The sequence below is a fragment of the Marmota flaviventris genome, chromosome 17, assembly GCF_047511675.1.
Source record: "Marmota flaviventris isolate mMarFla1 chromosome 17, mMarFla1.hap1, whole genome shotgun sequence".
In the NCBI taxonomy this organism is placed as follows: domain Eukaryota; kingdom Metazoa; phylum Chordata; class Mammalia; order Rodentia; family Sciuridae; genus Marmota; species Marmota flaviventris.
In genome coordinates this window covers 34,789,025-34,813,522 of record NC_092514.1, presented here as the reverse complement: position 1 = coordinate 34,813,522, position 24,498 = coordinate 34,789,025, and the positions used below count along the sequence as shown (strand labels likewise).

The window sequence follows — 24,498 nt, the reverse complement described above, 5'->3', positions numbered from 1 at the left end:
AGCCCAGCTGTGGCCTCCGGGGAAGCAAACCTTTGTAGCACAGCCCCACTCCCCCGGGGCCCTGCGCTTCAACCCAGCGACAGGGAGAAAGGAAGCTTCGTGCTAAGGGAAAGAAGCCCCTGTTTCCGGGAGTGGACGAGGCCGGCTCACGTTCGTGGCCCGGGAGTCAGTCTACAAACAACTAACCCCAGAACTAAGGCTTAAGGTGTGGGTGGGGCGCCCGGCGGGCCAGGCATTAGGACCGCGCGGGCGCGGCTCCGCCCCCTCTTCCGGCGGGCGGCCTTGCGGGCCGGGCTTTGGCCGGGGCTGCCAGTCGGCGCCGCCCGGAGCCGCGAGCGCGGCCGGAGCGAGGCGCGGGCTGGGCTGTGGGGCCGCCGCGTGCCCGGCCCCGCTTGCCCGTGCCCGCCGCTCTCCCGCCATGCCCGGCTTCGACTACAAGTTCCTGGAGAAGCCCAAGCGGCGGCTGCTGTGCCCGCTGTGCGGGAAACCCATGCGCGAGCCCGTGCAGGTTTCTACCTGTGGCCACCGCTTCTGCGACACCTGCCTGCAGGAGTTCCTCAGGTGCGGCTCGGGGGCATCCAGGGACCGCCGGTGGCGGAGAGGGAGGGAACTACTTGGGGAGGGGCCCAGTTCCAAAGCACGCCAGGCCTTTGTCTACGCCGCGGGCCCGTGACCTCAGGGGCGCCCACCGTGACGTCACAGGGCGGCGATGTTGTCAGACCCCAGGGGAAGACCCCACGCACTTATTCGTAGGGTCCCTGATCCCAATTGCCAGGCGCCAGGTGGGAAGAACTCCGAGCCGCCCAGCCATGCGGACGAGGGAAAGACGCTTTTCCTGACCTATGGCCGGCCCTTCCCCCTCACCTGAGGGGAGCGGCCTTATCCTTGAACTTTACATCTTTCAAGGAAGAGAAGGACAAAACCCTCTCTCCCCCACTGCACTTTAAGCCTTTGGAGAGTCCGTCGCTCTAATTTCTGTGATCCTTTGGGCGCTCAGATACCGGTCGCTATTGTTCTCCCATTTCACAGATGATGAAACCAGAGATTCAAAGAAAGGCCGCGACTTGCCCGGGGTCACACAGTCGAGGGCTTGATTGTGATTCGGGCATGGGCTCCTTGTGGTCACACAATAGAGGGAGCATTGTGATACTGCAACCCTTCCCTGAAGCGGGTGCCCTTTGGGTGTCTCTTTTCTCTTGGAGAGGGGCGGTCTTGAGTACAGTGGGTGGGCAATACACTGTTAAGGCGGTGGTCGACCCCTGAACGCCCCTGCCCACTCAGGACCCAGATCACTCCTTGTTTCTTGGGCATCCATCAAGTTTCTGGGCGCCCTGCGCAGTCTGGAATCCAACCTGCCCACTCTGGAAACTGATCAGGCTAGGGTGTGGGGAGAGGAAGTGAGAGAGCGTGGGGACTCCTGGCTAGGTCTTGCTGTTGGAGCTCGGGGATCAGCCACGGTTCAGGAGGCTGTTTGCTGTGCGGAGGGGCCCAGACCGGGAGAGCATGTCTGGGGCTCCGGCTGCAGTTATCCCACCCTCGGCTCTCCGCAGCCCCTAGCTGGCGGAAATCTCCACAGGCCCTTTGTTTTTTGTTCCCCGCAAGCCGCTCAGCCCCTGCCCTCACATACGCTCGTGCACAAGCTGCTGTCCTGCCCCCTCCTCCCCTTCCCCCCTCCTTCCTCCCTGTGGTGTACACACTTAACTCCCCTACAGACACACACGGGGCCCATTGTCTCGGCAGCCCTTCCCCAGCCCTTTGGTTTCCAGATGAGGCCAGCTGAGCCAGCCCCCTCCAGCTGAGCCACCCTTAACTGTGATTCAAGCCTGGGGGAGGAGAGGGGGGTGGGGACTGTCAGACCCGTTTCCCTCCCTCCCCATCTACTCCTCTGGCCCCACTCCGTTGCTTCTGCCCCTCCCCCTCCCGGAAATCCCCTCTTCCTCTCCCACAGCCCCCTCCCCCCATCCTGTCTTCTCCCCTGGGCCTGGGCCTCCACTGCACAGCCTGGAGTAGGCTCTGTCCCTGCTCCCCCCCTTCCCTCAGCGCTAGGAGCTCTGCTGCTCGCGCTTCTGGAGGGAAAAGGTGGTTGGGCAGGCTCTGCCCCTGGTCGACACTCCTACTGTACAAGCTAGGTTGTCCATAGCCCTAGCCAAACCTTTGTCCGGGCTGGGCCCCAAGCTATAGGGTAAGCTTCTTCCTGAAGCTTAGGAACTTGGGTTACATCGTCTGCCCTGTGTCCCATCCGAGCCCACCCCCACCCCCAGCCGTTTCCAAAACCACTAAGTCAGCACATTCCTGAATCAGCCAAGTGGACCCCTCCCCCTTTGTCCACCCCTCTTTCTTTCCCCATTCCTGCCAGGGCCATTACTCAGGTTTGCCAGTAAGGCTGGGCACATTGTTCTTGGCATTGGTGGAATGGCCAGTGATAGTGAAGGCAGGGAGGAGATGGGTGCTAGAAACTACTCTGGGCACCTGGGGCATGGGTTGCCCGGGCTGGAAAGTGCCTTTAAGACAGGACTGTTGTGAGGCCTCTGCTTCCGCCTTGATGCCTGCCTGCCTCCCACCCACCTGACTCAGACCTGCCAGGAATGCCATGCCTAGGGGCCTTCAGTCCTGCCAGACATGTGTGACCGGTCCTGGCTGGGGTCAGCAAGGGCATGCTGCAGGAGGAAGTGTGCCACCAGAGTCCTTGAATACTAATAGCCAGGTAGGGATTGGTGGAGAAGGGGACAACTGAAAGGAGGGTGGGTCAGAAGCCTAGACAGATATGACCCAAGTCTTGGCTGTGTTTGCCTGGACATTTTGCCTCCTCTGTGCCTTATGGTACAGTAGAGCCTGTCTGGGCTGCTGAAACAGATATAGACATATCCAGGTGCTACTTCATCTGTGAGCCTCTGTTCTTTCACCTGTAAATGAGAACATTTCAACTCTCCTCAAGCAGGTGGTGAGGACTGGGTGGGAATGTAAACACAGTGCCAGGGATTTTGTCTTTCCTCCCTTTTCTTTTAGGAGACACACCCTCAAAGAGGAGGGGAAGGATGGCATAAGTGGCCCCAAGCTGACCTTTGCCTTGGTTCTTGGCCTGGTACCTTCATGGGGGCTGGGTAGCCCTGGCACTTAATCTCAGCCCATCCCTGTTCACCCTCCCCATCAGCTTCAGCCCAGCCAATGAAAATGACCCAGGGGGGAGGAGGTAGCTGGGCAGTTTGTTTTTTCCCAGTCCAGCTGCCATCCAGGGAGGAGATGCCAGCTGCCACCTGTTGGCCAAGTGCTGTCTGAGGCAACTCTCTCTGCCTTCACTGGACTCTGAACCCCTTTTCCCAGGATTAGGGCTAGGGTCTTCTGAGGCCCTGGAGAAGTGGGTCCCCTCAGGCCTCTGCTTGCCTCATTGTCTCAGCTGTGGCTGGTTGGGAACCGGTCTGGTAAGGGATGGAGGCTCCTCTGGTTTAGGGGGTGGGGCTCAAGGATCTCCCTTCCCATAATAAAGAGCCTTGACACTGCCCTCTCTCCTTTTTAGTGAAGGAGTCTTCAAATGCCCTGAGGACCAACTTCCCCTGGACTATGCCAAGGTGAGCCTGCAAAGCTAGTCTGAAGCCCAGATTCAGGCTGTTGCCCTTGGTGGAGGCTGGAACTTACTGGCAGCCAGTGGGCTCAGGGCCAGTGTCAACCCAGAATCTTGGGATCGCGTGCCCCCACAAAGGTAGCCTGTTCTCTCCCACCAGGCCAGTTTGCAAACGGAGGCCTGTGTTTGCCCTGGAGGGCAGGCACAATGCCCAGCCTATGGGGGTGCACAGAGCTGCTCTGTGCGCTTAAGAAGTGTTCCTTCCCTTTCCGGTGGCAAGTTAGACCTGTGGCTGAGGGCCAAGACCCCTGTATCAGGGGGAAGGAAGCAGAAGGTGGGGGGTGCTACAGCCTGGGACTGAGCAGGCTGATTGGCTGTTTCTCCAAAGGGTGCCAAAGGCATGTTAGGGACCCTGGGATCCAACAACAAAGCAGACACCACCTGCCATGCCTTTTATCTTTGGGCACAGAGCAGCAAATAGCCCAAGAGAGACTGTTACTGGCTCTAAGTGGAGCCAAGAAACTGGGGGTGGGGAGTGGGATGAGACTTGGGGTTTATAACAGATTCTGACCCTGGCCATTTCTCCCCATTCTTGCTTCCAGATCTACCCAGACCCAGAGCTGGAGGTCCAGGTGCTAGGCCTGCCCATCCGCTGCATCCACAGTGAGGAGGGGTGCCGCTGGAGTGGGCCACTTCGTCATTTACAGGTGAGGTTCTATTGGTGGGGGTGGAACTACCCCATCCTCGGCAGATGCTGACTGCAGTTCTTCCCACCAGGGACACCTGAATACCTGCAGCTTCAATGTAGTTCCCTGCCCCAATCGCTGTCCTGCCAAGCTGAGTCGCCGTGATCTGCCTGCACACTTGCAACACGACTGCCCAAAGCGGCGCCTCAAGTGCGAATTCTGTGGCTGTGACTTCAGTGGGGAAGCCTATGAGGTGAGTGGGTCCTGGCTGAGGGTGAAGGGAGGGTGGGGCAGCAGATGGCCCAGGCATCCCTTAACTCAACCCCTCCATCATCACTACAGAGCCATGAGGGTATGTGCCCCCAAGAGAGTGTGTACTGTGAGAACAAGTGTGGTGCCCGCATGATGCGGCGACTACTGGCCCAGCATGCCACTTCTGAGTGCCCCAAGCGTACCCAGCCTTGTACCTATTGCACAAAGGAATTTGTCTTTGACACCATCCAGGTAAGGCCTTTCCTGAGCTGTAGGTTGTGGGGTAGAAGATATAGGGGTCAGTCTATTGACTGCTATCTATCTTTGTGGTCCCAGAGTCACCAGTACCAGTGCCCAAGGCTGCCCGTGCCCTGCCCTAACCAGTGTGGCGTGGGCACTGTGGCTCGGGAGGATCTGCCAAATCATCTGAAGGACAGCTGTAGCACTGCCTTGGTGCTATGCCCGTTCAAAGACTCCGGTTGCAAGCACAGGGTGAGATGCCCCTTCTTCCTGTCAACCCCTCTTTAGCCCGTGAAGTCCTAGATGAAGGCTAGGTTTCCTGGCAGTTTAGTTCTTTGAGGTCCTTCCCCCTGCTGTTCGCTGCAGGTTCTTCCTAGCACCCTGTCTTCCTCATGCAGAGTTGGGCACCTGCTACCCCTGCGCCTTCCCCTTTTGGTAACAGTCCTCCCTTCCCTCATTGCCTGGGGCTTTGCCAACAGTGCCCTAAGCTGGCAATGGCGCGGCACGTGGAGGAGAGTGTGAAGCCACATCTGGCTATGATGTGTGCCCTGGTGAGCCGGCAGCGGCAGGAGCTGCAGGAGCTGCGTCGAGAGCTGGAGGAACTATCAGTAGGCAGTGATGGCGTGCTCATCTGGAAGATTGGCAGCTATGGGCGGCGGCTACAAGAGGCCAAGGCCAAGCCCAACCTCGAGTGCTTCAGCCCAGCCTTCTATACACATAAGTATGGTTACAAGCTACAGGTGTCTGCATTCCTCAATGGCAACGGCAGTGGTGAGGGCACACATCTCTCTCTGTACATTCGTGTGCTACCAGGCGCCTTTGACAATCTCCTTGAGTGGCCCTTTGCCCGTCGTGTCACTTTCTCCCTGCTGGATCAGAGCGACCCAGGGCTTGCTAAGCCACAACATGTCACTGAGACTTTCCACCCTGACCCAAACTGGAAAAATTTCCAAAAGCCAGGCACTTGGCGAGGCTCCTTGGATGAGAGTTCTCTGGGCTTTGGATACCCCAAGTTCATCTCCCACCAGGATATCCGAAAGCGAAACTATGTGCGAGATGATGCAGTCTTCATCCGTGCCTCTGTTGAACTGCCCCGGAAGATCCTCAGCTGAGTGCAGAGCTGGCAGGCTCAAGGGGAGAAGGGGGGCATGGATGGGACATGACTTATCAGGCACTGGTTGAACCTGGAGAGGGGGCCGGACCTCCTTTCAGCTGCTTATGCTGCCTGGGTTGTTACCCTGTTCTCTCCCTACCACTACCACCCTCAGGTGCCTCCAATTGGTGCTTCAGCCCTGGCCCCTGCGGGGAGCAGGTCTCTGGGTTATCAAGGGCTGGAAACAAGTGATCCCAGGGCCTGTCTCCCCTCCTGGGCAGGGCAGGTATGCCTTGGTGCCAGCCACATTCTACCTGGACTGAGGTACCTGCTCAGGTGCTATGTCCCAAGAGCCATAGGGGGAGGGATTGGGAAAGGGAGGGGTAGTTAAAAAAAAAATCTGTCTTGAGATTGATTTTTCTTTCCCCAGCTGTGTCCCTTCTGGTTATTTATTTCCTTAGCACCAGGAAGGCACAACAGGGGAGCCTTGATTTTTAATAAATCCTGAATTGTATTTATTAACTTGGTTCCAGCCTGTCTCCTCCGAGTTAGTTAAGTCCCTGGGAGGTTGGGGCTAACTATGCAAAAGACCACTGAGAGAAGTGCTGCCACTATGACCCCAAGATCAGCTGCCCTGCTGGGTCGCCCTCTGGTGGACACCAGGGGGAACCACAGCAGGCTTTGGAAAAGACCTGTTGCTGCCTCCTGGTGGTTAAATGGGAAAGGTGCAGGATAAGGCTGGAATCCCCAGTTCTTTACTCACCAAAAATCAAATGCTACATCATAAGCAAGCCCCAGCCCCAGGCCTCTGGTACTGGGGATTGAACCCAGGGGCACTCTTAATAAGCTACATGCCCAACCCTTTTTTATTCAGAGGGGTCTCAGTTGCTGAGGCAGGCCTTGAACTGTGATCCTCTGCCTCCTGAGTTGTATCATCAAGCCTGGCTCCTGATGACAACTCTCATTCATTTAGTACTTTCTGGTTACAGACACTGCCAAGAACTTGATGCAAAATATTTCTTTCCGTATAGCAGTCAAGTTAAATTAACTTTTACATCATAGTAAAAGGACCTGTCTTAAATGGGCCTTATTGAAGTTAATGAGACAATACATGTTCCTGACATTTATTCTAAGTGCTTAACAAATGTTGACCTAACTGAAGCCAGCCTATACCTGGGGACTGAATAGAGGTGTCTTCAAGATGTATAAGGCAAGCTAGGTTTGTGGCTCAGTGGTAGAGCGCTTGTGGGAGACCCTGGGTTTGATCCTCGGCAACATAAAGAAAACAAAGGTCTACAACTAAAAGGAAAAGAGAGATACAAGGCACTTGAACCTTTTTGTCCATCCTTCATATAGGCCTCAGTGGCCACCTGCAGTCACCCATACTTTACCAGTTAGGAACATTAGTGAATTATCAGTACTCTTTCAGCTGGTCTAGGACAGGGCTGAATTTCTTTTTTTCCCCTGGTGCTGGGTACTTTTGTGCATGCTACCCATATGCTCTACTGAGCTACAACTCCTGCCCCAAGAATTTTTTAAAACTCTGGAAATATAGCTCCAATTCTGGCAATACACTTGGGCTTGCATTTGGCAAGTTTCTTAGCTACATGGGAATGAATTCTGCTCAATTCTAGATTTTGTTGAAATGATTAAATGAACTAATCAAAACCTGCCTTAGTGGTATTGTTTAGCCTTGGGAAGAAGCCCAAATTGTGGAAACTTACCTAGTAAGGGAAAGTTAAGGAATTATTTTTGTCAAAGGATAATGTGAAAAGGCCATTTATCAGCTGACAGGGAAGGACTAAGCCAGAGCCTGGGAGCTCTCTCCCCTAACCATCTTTTCAAAGAAGGTACATTTCACTACCAGAAGTTGGAGCCCTACCTGAGGAGACAAATCAGCGTAGTACAGTGATACCTGGAAACTGGTAGAGAAAACTATCAGGAAATGCCTCTACCAGGCAACAGGTGAAACTGCCCTTCCAGCATCTCAAAGAGAAACTAGAAAGCCTGAATCAAAGCTGGGTGTCCTCTGCTGCCAGGACGCTGCTATTGCATGATTCCAGGAGGGGCACACTGATATGAACTGCCTCTAGAACTGTACACAAATCATGCAGTTGACACCTACAATCAGCCTGGTAGGGCTGGCTCGCTCTCCAGTGCCAGTTATTATTACTTTGTGGAACTCGGGCCAGGTTCTGCATCAGTGTGTGCCTAACTCCCAAGTTGTCTCACCTGCCACTGCTTAGCTCCACATGACTTGGTGGACTGCCAAGACTCCTCTGAGGATTTCTTACAGTAACATGAGGAGTAAAGGGGGCAATGCATCTTTTTTGTACTGGAGACTGAACTCAGGACCTAGGTAAGCACTCTTATCACTAAGCTACATTAATTGTTAAGGCTAGCATTTGCACCACTGCCTGTAATCCACAGTGGTGTTTACCCTCTTGCACATAAATGAGGTAAAGTTCTTTAGTAGTCAACTGAGGAAATTTAATTCACCAAAGGAGCTTTCATGTTGCAGACTACAGCACCTATTACCTCCACCTCTGTCAGAGGCCCTCAGAAATTGCAAAGCTGAAGCAGGGAGGAGAGAGGCCTAAAATTTTTTGGTTCTCTTATGGGCAAACCAGATCTCCATTCTTAACAACTCATGATCCTTGTAGTAAATGTGGCAGAATCCTTTGGGCTGCTAGCGAGAGGCAGCAAACCATACTTACCCAACAAATTTGACAGGCCCCAGCTTGGATGGAGGGCTGCCATCTCTCTCAACCCCCTGGGGGAGTCGCCACAGCATGTGGCCTGGACTAATATGGGGACGGTTTGAGTGGAATTAATATTACAGGACCCTACTACCACCAGCACAAGTAGGGAGACAAGTTAGAAAATGACATAAGAAAACATCACCTCAAACATTCACCAAAGTAAACGAATAGAACAAGGTCAAAAGGTGAGTTTTTTCTTTTTACTGGTTTATAATAATCTTAAAAACCCCATCACACCCATAAACCACCACAGGTGAGGTGAGAGATGGAGAATGAATGCTACAGTATGTGGATATAGAGTGGGGAATCCAGGTATTCCCTAGGGGTGGCATGGGATGTGTGGATAGGAGGCAGGGAGTGTGGGTAGGAGGCCCTGGCTTGGACCCTTATTGCTGGTTGGGGGTTGGCTGGCAGAGGAACAGGGGACTCAGGTTGAACTAGGAAACATCTCACACCAAAGGCGAGGGTAGTTCGTTGGGGGTGGGGGATCACAGTACATTTTCCATGCAGACTAGGGGTGGGAGTGAGAGCTTCAGAAACTTGCACCCCTACACAGGAAGAAATGGGTTTGAGGTTGTTTGACTTAAAGCCCCCAAATTGGTGTCTGGTCCGGTTTCCTAAAATGGCAGCTCACCTTTTGGGGAGAGGGATGGGGAAGGGGGTTACAGCAAGAATATCTGATTTGGAAATCAAGCAAGAGATAAGGGTAAACAGTAGTGCTCATTAAACTTGACTCAGAAAAGCAGGACTGGAAGGGGGCCCTGGGTGAGACAGTGGCCAACACCTGGGGAGAAGGCATCCACCAGAAGCTGCAGGGGCTCCTGAGGGCTCAGGGACAAGGGGGGTACCAGTGTACACAGACAGTAGGAAAACAACTGGGAACAATAAATTAGGACTTCATGTTGCTATCATTTGGCATAACACAATCAGGCAGATTTTTCCTTTTTTTTTTCTTTTTAAATATAAGGCAACTTGCCAACACATAATTTAAAAACTGGTCTTCAGTCACATTGCTTCAGATCACTAGAGAATTTCTGGCTAAGGAACAGTGGATAGTAAACAGAACCAAAAATTTTAAATATCAGCTTACATTCCCCAGAGACAGGAGAAAAGGTAAGGGCTTATTTGGTTAAAAAAAAAAAAAAAAAAAAAAAAAAAAAAAAAAGCCCATTGTGCATCTTTAACAGAAGATGGGTGCATAATTTACAACAAAACAAAATCTAACTTTAAAGTTACATAAAAGTGTTAAATTTCTAGCCAACTAATTGTCACTTGGGAATGAGATGTGTTGAGCATGGAGTAGGTGGGGGATGCTCTGAGAATGGACTGTGGTAGGAGGGGCTGTTTCCAATAGAAGCCCATCTCCACTAGTTAAAACCATGCTCATTTGGTTGAGGAAGAATTCAAAGAGCTTAAGGCTTTGTGTTTGTTTTTTCTTTTCTCTCCTTTCTTCATTAAACTGAGGGGCTGCAAAGGAGGTGATTAGGAGGGTGAATGTACCTGTGGGGCCACTCATACACAATGCTACTCAAACCCACACTACATTCATACAGAAACATGACATTTAAAACTTACAGTGTAGAACAATATTCTTAGCCAGTGTAGAGAGAACCAAATGCATTTTTTTTCTTTCTTTTTTTCTTTTTGGTGTTTTTAATTTCAAACTCCAATGTGATCATCCCTTACCTACCTAATTCCTTGAGTAAGATAGTTTTTGTTCTGCTTTTCTGGAGGGCAGAGGGGAGAGGGTAGGGGGATAAGGACACAGTTAAATTAGGAGAGAGGCAACAGTGAGAAGGGGTATGCTAGATGGCCACTGAATTTCTCCAGGTCTGGAAGCAAAGTCAGGAAACAAGATGCCAATACAAAGACATTTTTCTCCATGTAGCAAAGACTATGGCCAAATACCTGCAAGATGGCCTTGAATCCAGTGTGGCAAAGGCAAACACAAGTGCAGTGGCTATAGAAAGCAATATAAAAGCAAACCAAAGCCTCGAGTAAGGAGTGGGGAGGAGATGAAGAATAGGTCAGTTTTGATTTGAGATCTTTGGGTGAATAAGGATTGAACTTCCAGAGCACTTGCAAAGTCTGGCTTATTAGTTCTAAAGGGAGAGGCCTAGCTTAGGGCCTAAGGCCCCTTCCCTTAGTCACACTTCAGTCTTAAGAGAAACAGGTAGAGGTTCAGGAAAAGATGGAAGGAGGTTGGCGGGAAATGGCCAAGGTGAAGACAGACAAATAGGCAGGCAGTGGAGATGATAAAATCCTGGTTTAAGGGATACATTGTTAACATGAAAACAAAAGTTGCTGAAAGGGAGGACAAGAGAACCCCTTCTTCCCCTAATTGGATCCCGTCAAGTTCCCTCCCTTAAACGTCTTAGAATGATCACATTGGAGCAGTGAAACTTTGAAACTATCCAGTTACTTAAAGTAAGACTAAACCTAGAAGGGTGATGTATGAAGTGTTGCTTAAGGAGGGCACCATGGCTCCCTATCTATACCCCGGGTGCTGAATATGAAGACTTCGACTATCTGTGGGATCAGGGGCTCGGCTGCCAGGGGCTCGGTGGGCCTTGCTCAGCATGGCCAGGCTCTGTTCTCGGAAGCAGGCCTGTTGGAAATCCCCACTCAGGTAATCCACCGTTTGCATCAAGCTGTTCTGGCTTGCCACTGGACCGCCCCCAGTCCCTGCTCGGTAGTGGGCCCCAGGAGCTGCCGCACAGTCGAGGGGTGCACCTGTGGGCTGCCCACCGTGGAACGGCATGGCAAGGTCCTGAGACCCCGAGCTGTCGCTATTGGGAGTGGGCAGAATGTTGTTCCATAAGGGTTGGAAGTAGTGACCATTGGGGTAGGCCAATGGGGCTGCCAGGCCGTTGACTGGTGGGGATGGGGTCGGCTTCTCCAGGGGTGGCTTCAGATGGAACGACTGTGTCAGGCAGAGTTCCTGCGGGTAGGCAGGGGCCTTACCCACAAAGCCAGGCCCTGCCAACTCACGTCCTGCTGCATGCTTGCCTGTCAGGCCAGGGGCTGGTGTCCCACCAGCCTCGCTGCACATCTGTTGTAGGTGGGCCAGCTGGTGCTGGTTCCAGGCAACTGGCTTGAGGTCGCTAGAGTAGCCAGTGGGGGCTCGAGAGATGCCTGTGGGCAAGTTGACAGGACCTGTGGCAGGCAATGCGGCTGGAGCCGCATGGGTGTGCTCCATGGGATTGACCACACATGAAGGCATTGGTGTGGGGACGCTGTGGGTTGATACCCGAGTGCTTGCATTGATGAGCAGACTGCGACTAATGGGGCTGGGGTTGGCGATCTGGCCCTCACACACTGAGGTAGTGCTGATGCCTGCCCTCGTCTGGCAAAACTGGTTGATCTGGTGCACGATGCTGCTCAGGTCCGGGGGCTGGCTGTGCTGCAGGGTGGCCGCCATTGAAAGGGGGATAGTTGAGGTAGACACGGTCACATTCGGGGGGGCATCTGAGTCTGGCATCTTCCGGCCTCCATGCAGCAAGGGATTGGGGGGGTGCTGGAGACCCTGGTGAGCCAGGGCCTGAGGGTGGACCAAGCCCTGGGTTTGGGCCATGGGCTGAGTGTGGCCCAGGCCCTGAGGCTGCTGGAGGCTCTGAGGGTGAGACAGCGCCTGTGGTGGCGGGATACCCTGAGGGTGCTGCAGCGTCTGGGGAGGGGCATGGGCCAGGGTCTGTGCATGCTGCAGGGCCTGCTGGCGGGCCAGAGCCTGGGCCTGGGGATGGGCTAAAGTGCTTGGTGCCACAGTAGCATAGGGTGCCACTGGGGGGTTCATGATGGCCTCAGGGAGTAACCGGGCTCGGGTGCCGTCAAAGTCCTTGAGTATGCTTTTGGCTGGCACTTTGACAATGGCAAGCAGGCCTGCCTTGGTGGCAGCCTGAGTCGGGTAGGGGCTGTAGCGCTGGGCTGATGTGTCGAGGCCGTTCACAGTACGACGAACGTGTTTCCGCTGGGGAACCTTCACACTGTTGGGGAAGATTTTTATAGTCAGTGGGTTGTTTGCGACCTTCTTAGCATACGCATCCAATTCGGCTGGGGTGGGATAGTGAGCAGTTCTCATTTTCTGTGTAGTGTCCCCTAGAGAGAAAGAGAGGGGAAGGAGAGCAAAGAGGGAGGGAGCTCATCAGTGCCAAGCCAACTAGCCCTTCTAGACTCCCCTGTTGAGATCCTAGGAAAGGGGTGGGGATTAGGTTGTCATCTGCAGCTTTCACTGCAGATTTAGCCTCAGCCCTCATCACAATCATAGGCACTGCTGACATTTAGTATAGTACAGTGGGCCAGGCAGGCCTTGTGTTAAGCGATAGGTTATCTCAATGATCTTCATGACTATTGGAGAAGGTAAGTACTATCATGTCCCCATTTTATAAATGAAAAACTGCAAAGCAGCTTTCTAAGACTCATGGTAGAGAGCCAGAACCTAACCAATTCTCACACAGCGCGAGTTCTTCCCCTACATGGAACTTTTAAGTTCCTACCAGCCCAAGCTGATATGGGGGTTGAAGGTTCTAAGCAGAGTAGCATGTCAGGAACACTCAAGTCCCTTCCTATAACACTCTGGTAAAAAGTGGCTACTGTTCAGCCTGCAATGGCCAGTGAGGCATCAAACTTTCCCTTGTGCCTTCCTTGGCAGCTGGGTGCCATGGGTAAACATGGCACAGCTGACAGGATGCTTCTTTTTCAGGAGCAGAGGAAGAAGCTGTCAATGTCTCTTCCTCATCCATGTCACAAGTTCACTCTTGTTTAAGTTTATTCTGTGCCTTACTGGATGAAGATCAAAAGGCTTTATTTATTTCCCTGTGTGGAGGGTGATAATAAATGACAGGGCAGCAGGGAGGGAACTGAGAAGAAAGGATTCAGAGCATCTTTAAGTCCTGGGAGCCAAAAATAGTTCCTTTTTGGTCCATAGCAACTGTCACTTTCCAAAAAGAAAGAGGAAAACCTGCCTTCCCTTGGAGACTGCGGAAATACCCACTCAATGTGCCTCATTAATGTTAACAGTCTCTTTGTTCCCATCTCCCAGGGCCTCCCATCAGGAGGCTCCAGCGGATGCAGGGCTTCCAAAAAGGAAAAGGTTCCCCGAACAATAGCTCTTTAAGGATGCCTGGCTCCTGCAAGGGATCTCTGCTCAGTGCTCCCTCTCTCAAAGGAGGGGCTCTCCTGAGTATACACAAAAGGTGCTTAATAAGTGCTTGCTGAATGAGAAAGTACACACACTGACTACCCAAAGGAGAAGGAAAGTGCTTGGCTGTGGGCCTGGGCTCAGATAGTCGACTCCCTCCGTGTTTCCTCCCTTGCAGAAGACAGACAGGACAGATCAAGGACTCATCTGCTGAATGCCCAGCTTGTGGCCTCAGCTGGCCTTGGCCCAAAGTAGACCCCATTCAAGTCACTGGGCACCAACTGGAAGAAGAGCAAACTAGTGAATGTCTTAAATGGAAAAGGGCACAGCTGCCTATGTTTGGTGACATTGCTGGTTAGCTGGCAACAACTGCTTAGAAACTGCTGCTCTCTGAAGCAGGAAAAGAAAGCTCAAGTTTAGGAGGGACAGGGAAATTTGGTCTCATGCTCAAAAAAAAAAAAAAAAGACAGTCGTAAGTGAAAAGAGAGCATACAGAGAGGAAAAAGGTCTGTTCCTTCAAATACTTAATAGCTGTCTCCTATATATTTAAGGACCTGCTTTAAGGACTTACTTTACTTGCTGAGGATAGGATAGATGATCATGCATAAATGAAATAAATGTTGTGAATATCTGCTTTGGGAATGGTCATTAAAAAGATAAATATGCCAGGTGTGGTGGCGCACGCTTATAATCCTAGTGACTTGGGAGGCTGAGGCAGGAGGATTGCAAGTTTAAATCCAGCCTCAGCAACTTAGCGAGGCCATAAGCAACTCAGTGAGACCCTGTCTCTAATAAAATATGAAAAAGGGCTGGGGATGTGGCTTGGTGATTAAGTGCCCCCGAGTTCAATCTCTGGTACCACTCCTCCAAAAAAAAAAAAAAAAAAAGATAAATGTGAGGTGAGGCGTGGTGGCACATGCCTGTAATACCAGCAGCTCAGGAGGCTAAGGCAGGCTGATTAACAGGCTGATCACAAGTTCCAGGCCAGCATCAGCAACTTAGTGAGACACTATTTATAAGTAAAAAATAAAAACGGTTTGGGAACTCAGTGGTTTAGCACCTCTGGGTTCAGTCTACAGTACAAAACAACAACTAACGGTGACAACTGAGGGCAGGAAGAAGGGGAAGGTAGGGAGGCCCAGAAATCTCCTATCCACAAGGCAGCACTATCGGATCAGAGTATAAAGCCCTAAAATCAGGGTTTCAGTTCTATCATTTCTTTTAAGCCACTGACCCTAAATGGGCTTCAGTCACCATTCAGAGTGGCTATTTTCTGTCCCTTCTTACAGTCTCCTGGACAAGAATATAATTAAAAAAAAAAAAAAAGAAGAAGAAGAAGAAGAAGTCTGGGATCACTAAGAGCTAAACTCAGGGCAGCAGAATTCTAGCACAAGTTGCCCCGATTAGCCACTGTACATAAGAATCTGACTGGTCAGAATCATGAGATAATCCTAGCATTGTGCCTTACCCGAAACAGACACAATTAGTATAAGTACTACATGACTGAACAAGTGGGGCTCAGCTGAGGAATGAAAGGCAGAAGCTGCAGGGTATTAGTTCAGACATGAAATACAGGTCTGCCTTCGGGTCCTCAACACCACTTCCGCGTAGGTGGGCTTTTCTCCTTGAAATCCAATTAGCGGGCAGAGGTACAATAAGTAGCTTCTTGAATAAGAGTTCCTTTCTTCCAACTCTCAGGTTGGTTTTCTCTGTAAGAGGAAAGAGGTCAGGTTGGCCTCATTCAGGAATATGGAAAGGATACTTAATGATACTGATTAGTTCTCTCTCTCCTACCTTCACTGATGCTGGCAGTAGTAACAAGGACAGTCAAATGAAGCAATCAGAAATAAAGAAAAATAAGGGTGGGAAAGGTGCGCACAAGGTACATACAGAATCCTTCCCCTCACCCTCAGTAGGGTGGAATGACTGAACCCAGGGGTGCTCTACCAACTGAGCTGCAACCCCAGTCCTTTCATTTTTGAGTCAGTGCCTCAGTAAGTTGCCCAGGTTGGCCTTAGACTTGGAATCCTCCTGCTTCAGCCTCCTGAGCCACTCTTTTTTCCTTCTTCTTTTTTGTTTTATTTTGTACCAGAGATTGAACCCAGGGGTGCTTAACCACTATGCCATGTCCCTAGCACCTCTATCCCTTTTTCTTGGAACCAGGGATTGAGTGAGGAGTAGAATTCTTAGGTCATGAAATTGTTTTGAAATTTTCACCAAATTAAAAAAAAAAAAAAATAGAAGAATGCTGGGTATACAATAGATATTCCATTATTATGAGAAAAATGTTCATATCAAATTAGGGTTTTTTTTTGGGGGGGGGGTGCCGGTACTGGGGTTAAACCTAAGGGTGCTTAACCTTTCTTTCCTTCTTTCTTTATTTGAGATGGGGTCTTACTATGTTGCCCAGGCTGGCTTTGAACTCCACGATACTCCTAACTCAGCCTTCCAAGTATCTGGAACTACAGAAGCATTCAACCACAACCAGCTTCTTTCTCAAAACTTTCTTATCACATCCCACACAAGCATGTTGGCACCTTCCTTCTGTAAAATATTCCTTTTTATAATCAACACAAATACCATAGTTCTGTAAGAAATTTAGTTAAATATCTGGAATCAAGGGTGTCATTAATAGAGATATAAAATAGTGTTATGAATTAGGATTCCATGGTTAGAAAACACTATGGTCTTGTCCAGGAGCTAGAGTGAAAAAAAACCTTGAATCCGGGGCTGGGGCTGGGGCTGTAGCTCAGTGGCAGAGCTCTTGCTTAACATATGTGAGGCACTGGGTTCAATCCTTAGCACCACAAAAAAATAAACAAAATTATGCTATCCATTGATAACTTAAAAAAAAAAATTAAAACAAAAATCTTGAATCTAATCTTCCCTAAAGAGACTGCTCTGCTTACTCATCTATTCTAAAGGCCAAAAGACTGGAGAGAAACAGGCAAGTGTGTTTTAAACACAGGCTTTGGAGACTGATCTGATTAAGTTTTGGCCTAGTCATTGACACAGACAAATGACAAACCCTTTATGGCTCATCCTTAAAAGAAAAATAAGAGAACCAGTAATCCTAGTGACTCGGGAGGCTGAAGCAAAAGAATTCCAAGTTCAAGGCCAGTCTCAGCAATTTGGCAACTAAACAACTTAGTGAGACCCTGTTTCAAAACAGAACAGGGCTGGATATGATGGTGAACACCTGTAATCCCAGTGACTTGGGAGACTGAGGCAGGTGGATTGCAAATTTGAGGCCAGTATCAGCAACCTACTGAGGCCCTAAGCAATTTAGCAAGACCCAGTCTCCAAAAACAGTCTGGGGATGTAGCTTAGTAGTAAAACACTGCTAGGTGTAATCCCTAGTACCAAAATGAAAAAAAGAAGGAAGGAAGGAGAGTCTCTTATATAATATTATTAAGGAATGAATGAGAACATATGGCTGGGTGCAGTGATGTATGCCTGCAATCCCAGCTACTTGGGAGGGTAAGGCAGAAGGATAACTTGAGCACCTAGGAGTTTGTGACTAGCTTGAGCAACATAGTGTCTCCTCATCTTTAAAAAAAAAAAAAAAAAGGGAGAGAGAGAGAGGGAGGGAGGGAGGGAGGGCGAGAGCGCACACACACACAAGCTGGATGTGTTGGCACACACCTGTAGTTCCATCACAGTAACCTGGGAGGTCAGGCAAGGAGCAGACACTGTATCAATTGGAAAAAAAAAAAAAAAAAAAAGCTGGGTTTAGTGGTGTATGCCTATAACCCAAAGGCTTGGGAGGCTGAGATAGGAGAATTCCAAGTTCAAGACCAGCCTCAGCAACTCAGTGAGACCCTAAGCAACTTAGCAAGATACTGTCTCAAAATAAAAAATAAAAAGGGCTAGAGATGTGCTCAGTGGTAAAACACCACTGGGTTCAATCCTCAGTACCAAAAAATTTTAGAAATAATTTATTTTCTTTTTAATTTAAAAAGGATTGGGGCTGTAGCTCAGTGCTTGCCTAGCATGTGTGACACAGTGGATTCAATTCCTAGTACCATCCAAACCACCCCCCAAATCAAACCAAACAAATGAACAAGAATCTGTTCTGAAGACATTAAACATAGCATATGGCACATGTCTAGCAGTCAACAAATGTTAACTATTATTTCTAACAGTAATGAATTGATCCAGTCATTGGGTAAATAACCCATTCCAGGGCCCTCCACTAGGGGGTAGATAGGCATCTAAAGTGGTAAAAGGTAACTTGGGCATTTGTCCCAAGACCTCTAAGTCTCTGCCATAAAGTGGGATCAGTTATTATCTAAAAGATGGAGTGAGGACCAAGGACTTTTGACCATTTCAGCCATTTTCACAGTGAATACTTTATGAGCCACTATTATATACCTGGATCCTGAGCTGGGGAAATGAGCAGAGGTTTGGCAAGGGTAAGGAAGAAAAACTTTCAAAATCACATTTTATTGGCCATTTTAGAAGATGGTCAGAGAAAAAGTACAGAGTTCTAAAATAGCTGAAGACTCTTAAATGACACTATGTCATTTCTAGAAGAGTTCCATGAAAGCATCCACGTATAATCCCAGTGACTCAGGAGGCTAAGGCAGAGGACCGCAACTTCAAGACCAGCCTGGGCAACTTAGTGAGACCAGCCTCAAAATAAAAATTAGAAGGACTGGGGATATAGCTCAATGGGAAAGTGATCCTGGGTTCAGTCCTCAGTACCCTGCACAAACACACACATAAAATGATGGGAAATGTTTTATATTCACACACACACACACAGAAAAGGAAGGGGAGAAAAGGACAAAGGGAAGGAGAAGAAAAGAGTTAGAAAGGATCAGTCCTACCATTTTGAACACAAGGGCACTGAACCCTGGAGAAAAGCCTTTAGCCAAATGACTTCACATGCTGGGCCAAGAAAACTACATACTACATCTCCTGACACTTTGTCCACCTCCACTACCTTGCTACCTTCAGATGATTCTTTATTTTTTCCTTTTCCTTTCCCTTCCTTCGTTTCTTCCTTTGCAGTGCTGGGGATTAAACCTGGCTCCCTGTGCATAGTAGGCAAGTGCTCTACCCCTGAGTTAAATCCTGAGCCCAAGATAAATCAAAATATAAAGTACCTTAAGCTATAAACACCTGTGCACCATTCTATTCCCCCAATCTGTGTCTAGCAATTTGTAAAACCTGTCTGAAGGGCTAGGAATGTGGCTCACTGGGAGAGTACATGCCTAGAATGTGTGAAGCCCTGAATTCAATTCCTAATACCCCAAAGGGAGGGGAAAAACAAACAAACAAAAAAACCTCACACCCTCCTAAGGATGTAGGACAGAAAAAGGATAAATAGCAGAGTCTAAAAAATATTTTTGCTTTTTGTGCTGTGGACTAAATAAACTTAGGGCCTCCAGCATGCTATAAGCATTCAAGCATTTTATTATTGAGTAATACAACCAGCCCAAGCCACAAAACTATTTTTATGGGGGGCTGGGGTGGTGGCTCAGTGGTAGAGTGCTTGCCTGGCACATGCGAGGCCCTGGGTTTGCTCCTCAGCACCATATAAAAATAAATAAAATAAAGGTATTGTGTCCTACTTCAACTAAAAAATAAATATCTAAAAAAAAAACATTTACTACAGCTGATGGGCCTGGGCTTTGGTTACTGGGCTCCATATTACCTTAACTGTAACTGTTTAATGGTAGCAGGTATAAGTCACATTATAGGATGTTTTCTTTGAGGGGTGAAAAAAGAAAGCAGGTAAGCTTATTAAGCACTATTAAATCACCTCTTCTGCAAAGGTTGGATATGTTTAATGATAGTAACAAGAAGGCTAGAGGGGATCAAATACATATCCTCCATATGAAATATAATAGCCTGAAACAATAATATCTCAGTATGTGTGTGTCTGTGTGTATGTTGTTGGGGATCAAACCAGAGCTTCATGCATGCCCATATCTTAATTCTTTTTTTTTTTTTAGCGGGGGTGGGGGGGGTACTGGGGATTGAACTCAGGGGCACTAAACCACTGAGCCATATCCCAAGCCCTACTTTGTACTGAGTCTCACCGAGTTGCTTAGTGCCTCACTGTTGCTGAGGGTGGCTTTGAACTCGTGATCCTTCTGTCTCAGCCTCCAGAGCCTCTGGGATTACAGGCACGAGCCCTTGAACCCTGCCAATATCTCAATTCTTAAATCCATAGCTAAAGACAGTGGTTATCAGAGGCTATTTGGGGCTGCTTTTAGGAAAACAAAGTGGAGATCTAAAGTCAGCATCAAGTGGTGCACACTTGTAATGCCAGTAACTTGGGAGGCTGAGGCAGGAAGACAAGTTCAAAGCCAGCCTTGGCAATGTAGCAAGACCCTGTCTCAAAATAAAAAATAAAAGGGCTAGGGATATAGTTCAGTGGTAAAGCACCCCTAGGTTCAATCCCCAGTCTCTCAAAAAAATTATAAATAAATAAATAGTCAACACCATTTGCATTTTCCCTTAAATGGCTCTTCCCTTGATATATCTCTGAGTGAAGTTGCTGTAGTGTGTTAAACAATCTAGAAAAAAACGAGTTTTCTCTTTGTCATCTTATTGTATGTATCCAAGTATATTTCCTCTCCAATTGTGCCTAAAAGCTTAGAACTGGGCACAATGAAGTTAATGTGATGATTTGGATGACGATGGAAAACAAAATTTCATCACTAAATTTTCATTCATAAAAGAAAGGCTAGGTATACCTCTCAGTAGTTAGAGCAATTACTAGGATGAGTCAGGCCCTGGGTTCAGTCCTCAGCACTGCAAAACAAAAAAAAATTTTTTTTTTTGGAAAGTGAGAGAAAGGCTGAGTTCATCAAAGCTGGTATTAGAGAACTGGCTTATATATTAGGGAGTTGTAGAAGAAAACTGTCACCTTCAGCTTTGTCCTTTCACAAAACTGGATTTGTCAGACAAATTCAAAACTATCAGGTTCTGAGTCTTATGCTCTCTCAAAAGGCTAGTTTTTTGTTTTCCAATGTGTATGTGGGGTGCTAGGGATTGAACCTAGGGCTTTGCCCATGCTAGGCACATGCTCTACCTCTGAATTATACAGTCCAAAACTAGACCACTTTTAACTTCTGATGATCTCGTAGAACAGGGGTGGCAAACTACAGCCCGTATGCCAACTCCAGCTGTTTTTTGTAAAAATTTTTATTGGAGGGCTAGGGTTGTAATTCAGTGTATGTGAGGCACTGGGTTCGACTGTCAGCACCTCATATAAATAAATAAATAAAAATAGGGGCTGGGGTTGTGGCTCAGCAGTATAGTGCTCGCCTAGCACATGTGAGGCCCTGGGTTCAATCCTCGGCACCACATAAGAATAAATAAATAAAATAAAGGTATTGTGTCCAACTACAACTAAAAAATATTTTTTAAAAAAATAAAAATATGCCCTTCAATAGATGAATGGATTAAAAAAATGTGGCATTTATACACAATGGAATATTACTCAGCACTAAAAAATTACAAGATCATGGCATTTGCAGGCAAATGGATGGCATTAGAGCAGATTATGCTAAGTGAAGTTAGCCAATCCCTAAAAACAAATGCCAAATGTCTTCTCTGATATAAGGGGGGTGACTCAAAATGGGATAGGGAGGAAGAGCATGAGAAGACTACCACTAAATAGGGAAGAGAGGTGAGAGGGAAAAAGAAGGAGAAGGAGAGTTGCACGGAAGATGGAAGGAGAACCTCATTGTTATACAGAATACATATATGAAGTTGTGATGAGAAAAAGAAAAAAAAAGTGTGTCACATTAGATTGGATAGAGAGAAAGGTTGGGAGAGGAGGGGAGGAGTAGGGGGGATAGGAAGGGCAGCAGAATAGAATAGACATTATTATTGATATATGTACATTCCATGTATGTATTATATGACAAAATACATTCTGCTGTTATGTATGACTAAAAAAAATAAAAATAAATCATATGGTTAAAAAAAAGAATAAAATTTTAAAGACCTATAAAAAAATAAAAATAAAATAAAGGTCCATCAGCAACTAAAAAATAATTTTAAACATTTTTTTATTGGAACATACATATTCCTTTGTTTACATATTGTCTATGGTTGTCTTTGCCCTACAATGGCAGAACTGAATATACAGAGACTATGTGGCCCACAAACCAAAAACTATTTTCAATCTGGCCTTTATAAAAAAAAAAAGTTTAAGGCTCAGCGTTAGAGTGCTCGCCTAGCATGTGCAAGGCCCTGGGTTCAATCCTCAGCACCACATAAAAAATAAATAAAATAAAGGTATTGTGTGCAACTACAATTAAAAAATAAATATATTTTAAAAAAAAGTTTGGTAAATTTTGTTTTGTTTTGGGGACTGGACACGGCACTCAGCTATATACTCAGACCTTTTTATTTTGAGGCAGGGTCTTGCTAAATTGCCCAGGGTGGCCTTGAACCTGCAATCCTCCTGCCTTAGCTTCCCCAATTGCTGGGATTACAGGCATGCACTACCACACCCACCTTGCTAATTCTTGTAAAGGATTCAGCTAAGATGCTGAAGCACTCTGTTCTATTAAAGGAAAACCTCACTACCTCATTGATATCCCCTTTTGTGTTCTGAGGGGAGGGTTCACACCAAATTCAAAGCTGTTTTTATATCTGATATTATATGTAATAATTAGCCAAGAATAGAATATTTTTCTTGCATGTCATGTAGTGCAGGGATAGAAGGCAAGAATCTGGGAAAATATGAACTACAATGATCCAATTTAAGTAATTAAGACAGGAATCTAACAGTTCTCAAAGGCTCAATCTTATGGGAATTATACTAGCAGGCAAATGCCCAGAGAGGCTGAGAAAGCTAGCTCACAACTCTTCAGAGGACAAGAGTTCCTTTACTTACTGTGAACTGAAGTCACACTGGCTCAGAAGGCAGACAACAAAACCAAAGGGAACTATCTGTTTCCATGGTAAAGTGAACACAGGTCAAAACAACACAACAGTGTAAATAGTTTACTTCAGAAATACGGTAAGTAATCTGGACTATAAGTTTTCATCCAGTTCCTCAGGGGGTTAACTGAAACATGTTTTTGAAGGGTACGTATCTTATAAAGCACCTTATATCTTTGTTGTTCAACAGAAACATATTAGTAACAATTAAGATCACATAAACTGAAGAACTGTAGTATTTAAGAGGATTTCTGTAAGATATAAAAGTTATCTCACATTGCTGACAGGTAAGGGCCTTTGCAACTGCTCTCCTGACAAATACCTTGGAGGTACAAAATTCAAAATCAACGTGTCCCAGATATGCCTCTGGGATAACTCATATGTAGGGACTAAACAAAGGATCACACATCCTTTCTTGGGGATCCAGATTACTTACATTTCTGAAGTCCAGTGTTCATCTGCGTGTGAGAAAGAAGCTGAAAGGACAGGTCACCTGGCCCTGGTAAACAGGCTAGCATGGCAGACCAGCATCAACACAACATGGGGCAGTGGCTCACACTGTAATGACAAAAAAACAAGGTCATGGAACACAAGGCAATTCATTCAGGGAAGATACCAGGGACATCAGATATGCGCAGCACAGGCCCAAGTTTAGGTAGATAAGCAATTTAATTAACAGTATGTTTGCTGAATAATATATCGACATGTTTATCTGTAGCACCAACCATTCTGATGGCTAAAATGTTATTTCATTCAGCATAGATGTACGAGTGGAAAAAATACCTATTCACACAAATAATTGGAAAATACAGGTATATTTGTAAAGTTTCCACTTTCTTAACAAGTACTAGAACTTAGAGTAAGATGACTAACAAAGGCACCCAAAATCCAACTTGTGATTTGGTAATCAAACCTAACTCACTTTTAAAATAAAGGAGTCAGGTGCAATGGATCACGCCTGTAATCCCAGTGACTAGGGAGGTTAACCCAGGAGGATTACAAGTTGAAAGCCAACTTCAGCAACTTAGCAAGATCCCATCTCAAAATAAAAGAAATAAAAGGGGGACTCGGGAGTAGCTCAGTGGTAGAGTGTGTGCCTGGTACATGTGAGGCACTGCTAAGTTCGATCCTTAGCACCACATAAAAATAAAAAAATAAAACAAAGGTATTGTGTCCATCTACAACTTTAAAGGGACTAGGGCCAGGTGTCGTGGTGCATGACTGTAATCTCAGCCTCTCAGAAGGCTGAGGCGGTAGGATCACAAGTTCAAAGCCAGCCTCAGCAAAAGCAAGGCACTAAGCAGCTCATTGAGACCCCCTCTCTAAAAACAATAGCGCTAGGGACATGTCTCAGTGATCAAGTTCAATCCTCGGTAAGGAAAAGAAAAAAGAAAAAAAGATTGGGATGGGTATGGTGGTGCATGCCTATAATCTCAATAGCTTGGGAGGCCAAGGCAGGAGGATTGTGAGTTCAAAGCTAGCCTCAGCAATTTAGCAAAGCCCCGTCTCAAAATAAAAAATCAAAAGGGTGGTGATGTGGCTCAGTTGTTAAGCATCTTTGGGTTCAAACCCTGGTATCAAAATAAATGAATGAAAATCAAAAACAAAGAAATAAAACCAAGAAGGAACAAAGAATCCTAGGACATCCAATTAACTGGTTTTATTGTTGCCGGTTTTTTTTTTTTTTTTTTTTTGGCTTTTGCTGAGGCTGCCTTTGAACTCCCTATCCTCCTGCTTTAGACTCCCAAGCCATTGGGATTACAGGCATGTGCCACTGTGCCTGGTGCACACCCACACACACACACTTTTTGTGTGTGTATGTGTGTGGTATTGGGGATTGAACCCAGGGCTTTATG

The 24,498-nt window shown here is 47.5% G+C and overlaps 2 protein-coding genes across 7 annotated transcripts in view; one reads left to right on the top strand and one right to left on the bottom strand.

Annotated features, from left to right (window-relative positions):
- The first annotated feature begins 336 nt into the window (after nucleotides 1–336).
- Traf4 (TNF receptor associated factor 4) lies at nucleotides 337–6,352 on the top strand. Its single transcript, XM_027924445.2, has 7 exons — nucleotides 337–561; nucleotides 3,515–3,566; nucleotides 4,162–4,266; nucleotides 4,337–4,498; nucleotides 4,588–4,749; nucleotides 4,834–4,989; nucleotides 5,217–6,352. The coding sequence occupies exons 1-7, from the start codon at nucleotides 419–421 to the stop codon at nucleotides 5,847–5,849; spliced, it is 1,413 nt and encodes a 470-aa protein (XP_027780246.1). The 5' UTR covers nucleotides 337–418; the 3' UTR covers nucleotides 5,850–6,352.
- A 2,426-nt stretch (nucleotides 6,353–8,778) lies between these two features.
- Nucleotides 8,779–24,498, bottom strand: part of Fam222b (family with sequence similarity 222 member B) — a 75,654-nt gene continuing 59,934 nt past the window's right edge. For 3 of the 6 annotated variants that reach the window (XM_027924506.3, XM_071603217.1, XM_071603218.1), the window contains exons 2-3: nucleotides 23,079–23,200; nucleotides 8,779–12,687 (exon numbers count right to left, since the gene is read on the bottom strand). In XM_027924506.3, coding sequence (XP_027780307.1) covers nucleotides 11,081–12,687; nucleotides 23,079–23,160 — 1,689 coding nt within the window. In that variant the 5' untranslated portion in view covers nucleotides 23,161–23,200 and the 3' untranslated portion in view covers nucleotides 8,779–11,080. Of the gene's footprint in view, nucleotides 12,688–15,197; nucleotides 15,439–17,374; nucleotides 17,391–20,439; nucleotides 20,665–23,078; nucleotides 23,201–24,498 lie in introns of those variants that run through there. The other 3 variants (XM_071603219.1, XM_027924507.2, XM_071603220.1) reach the window with 3 other exon arrangements.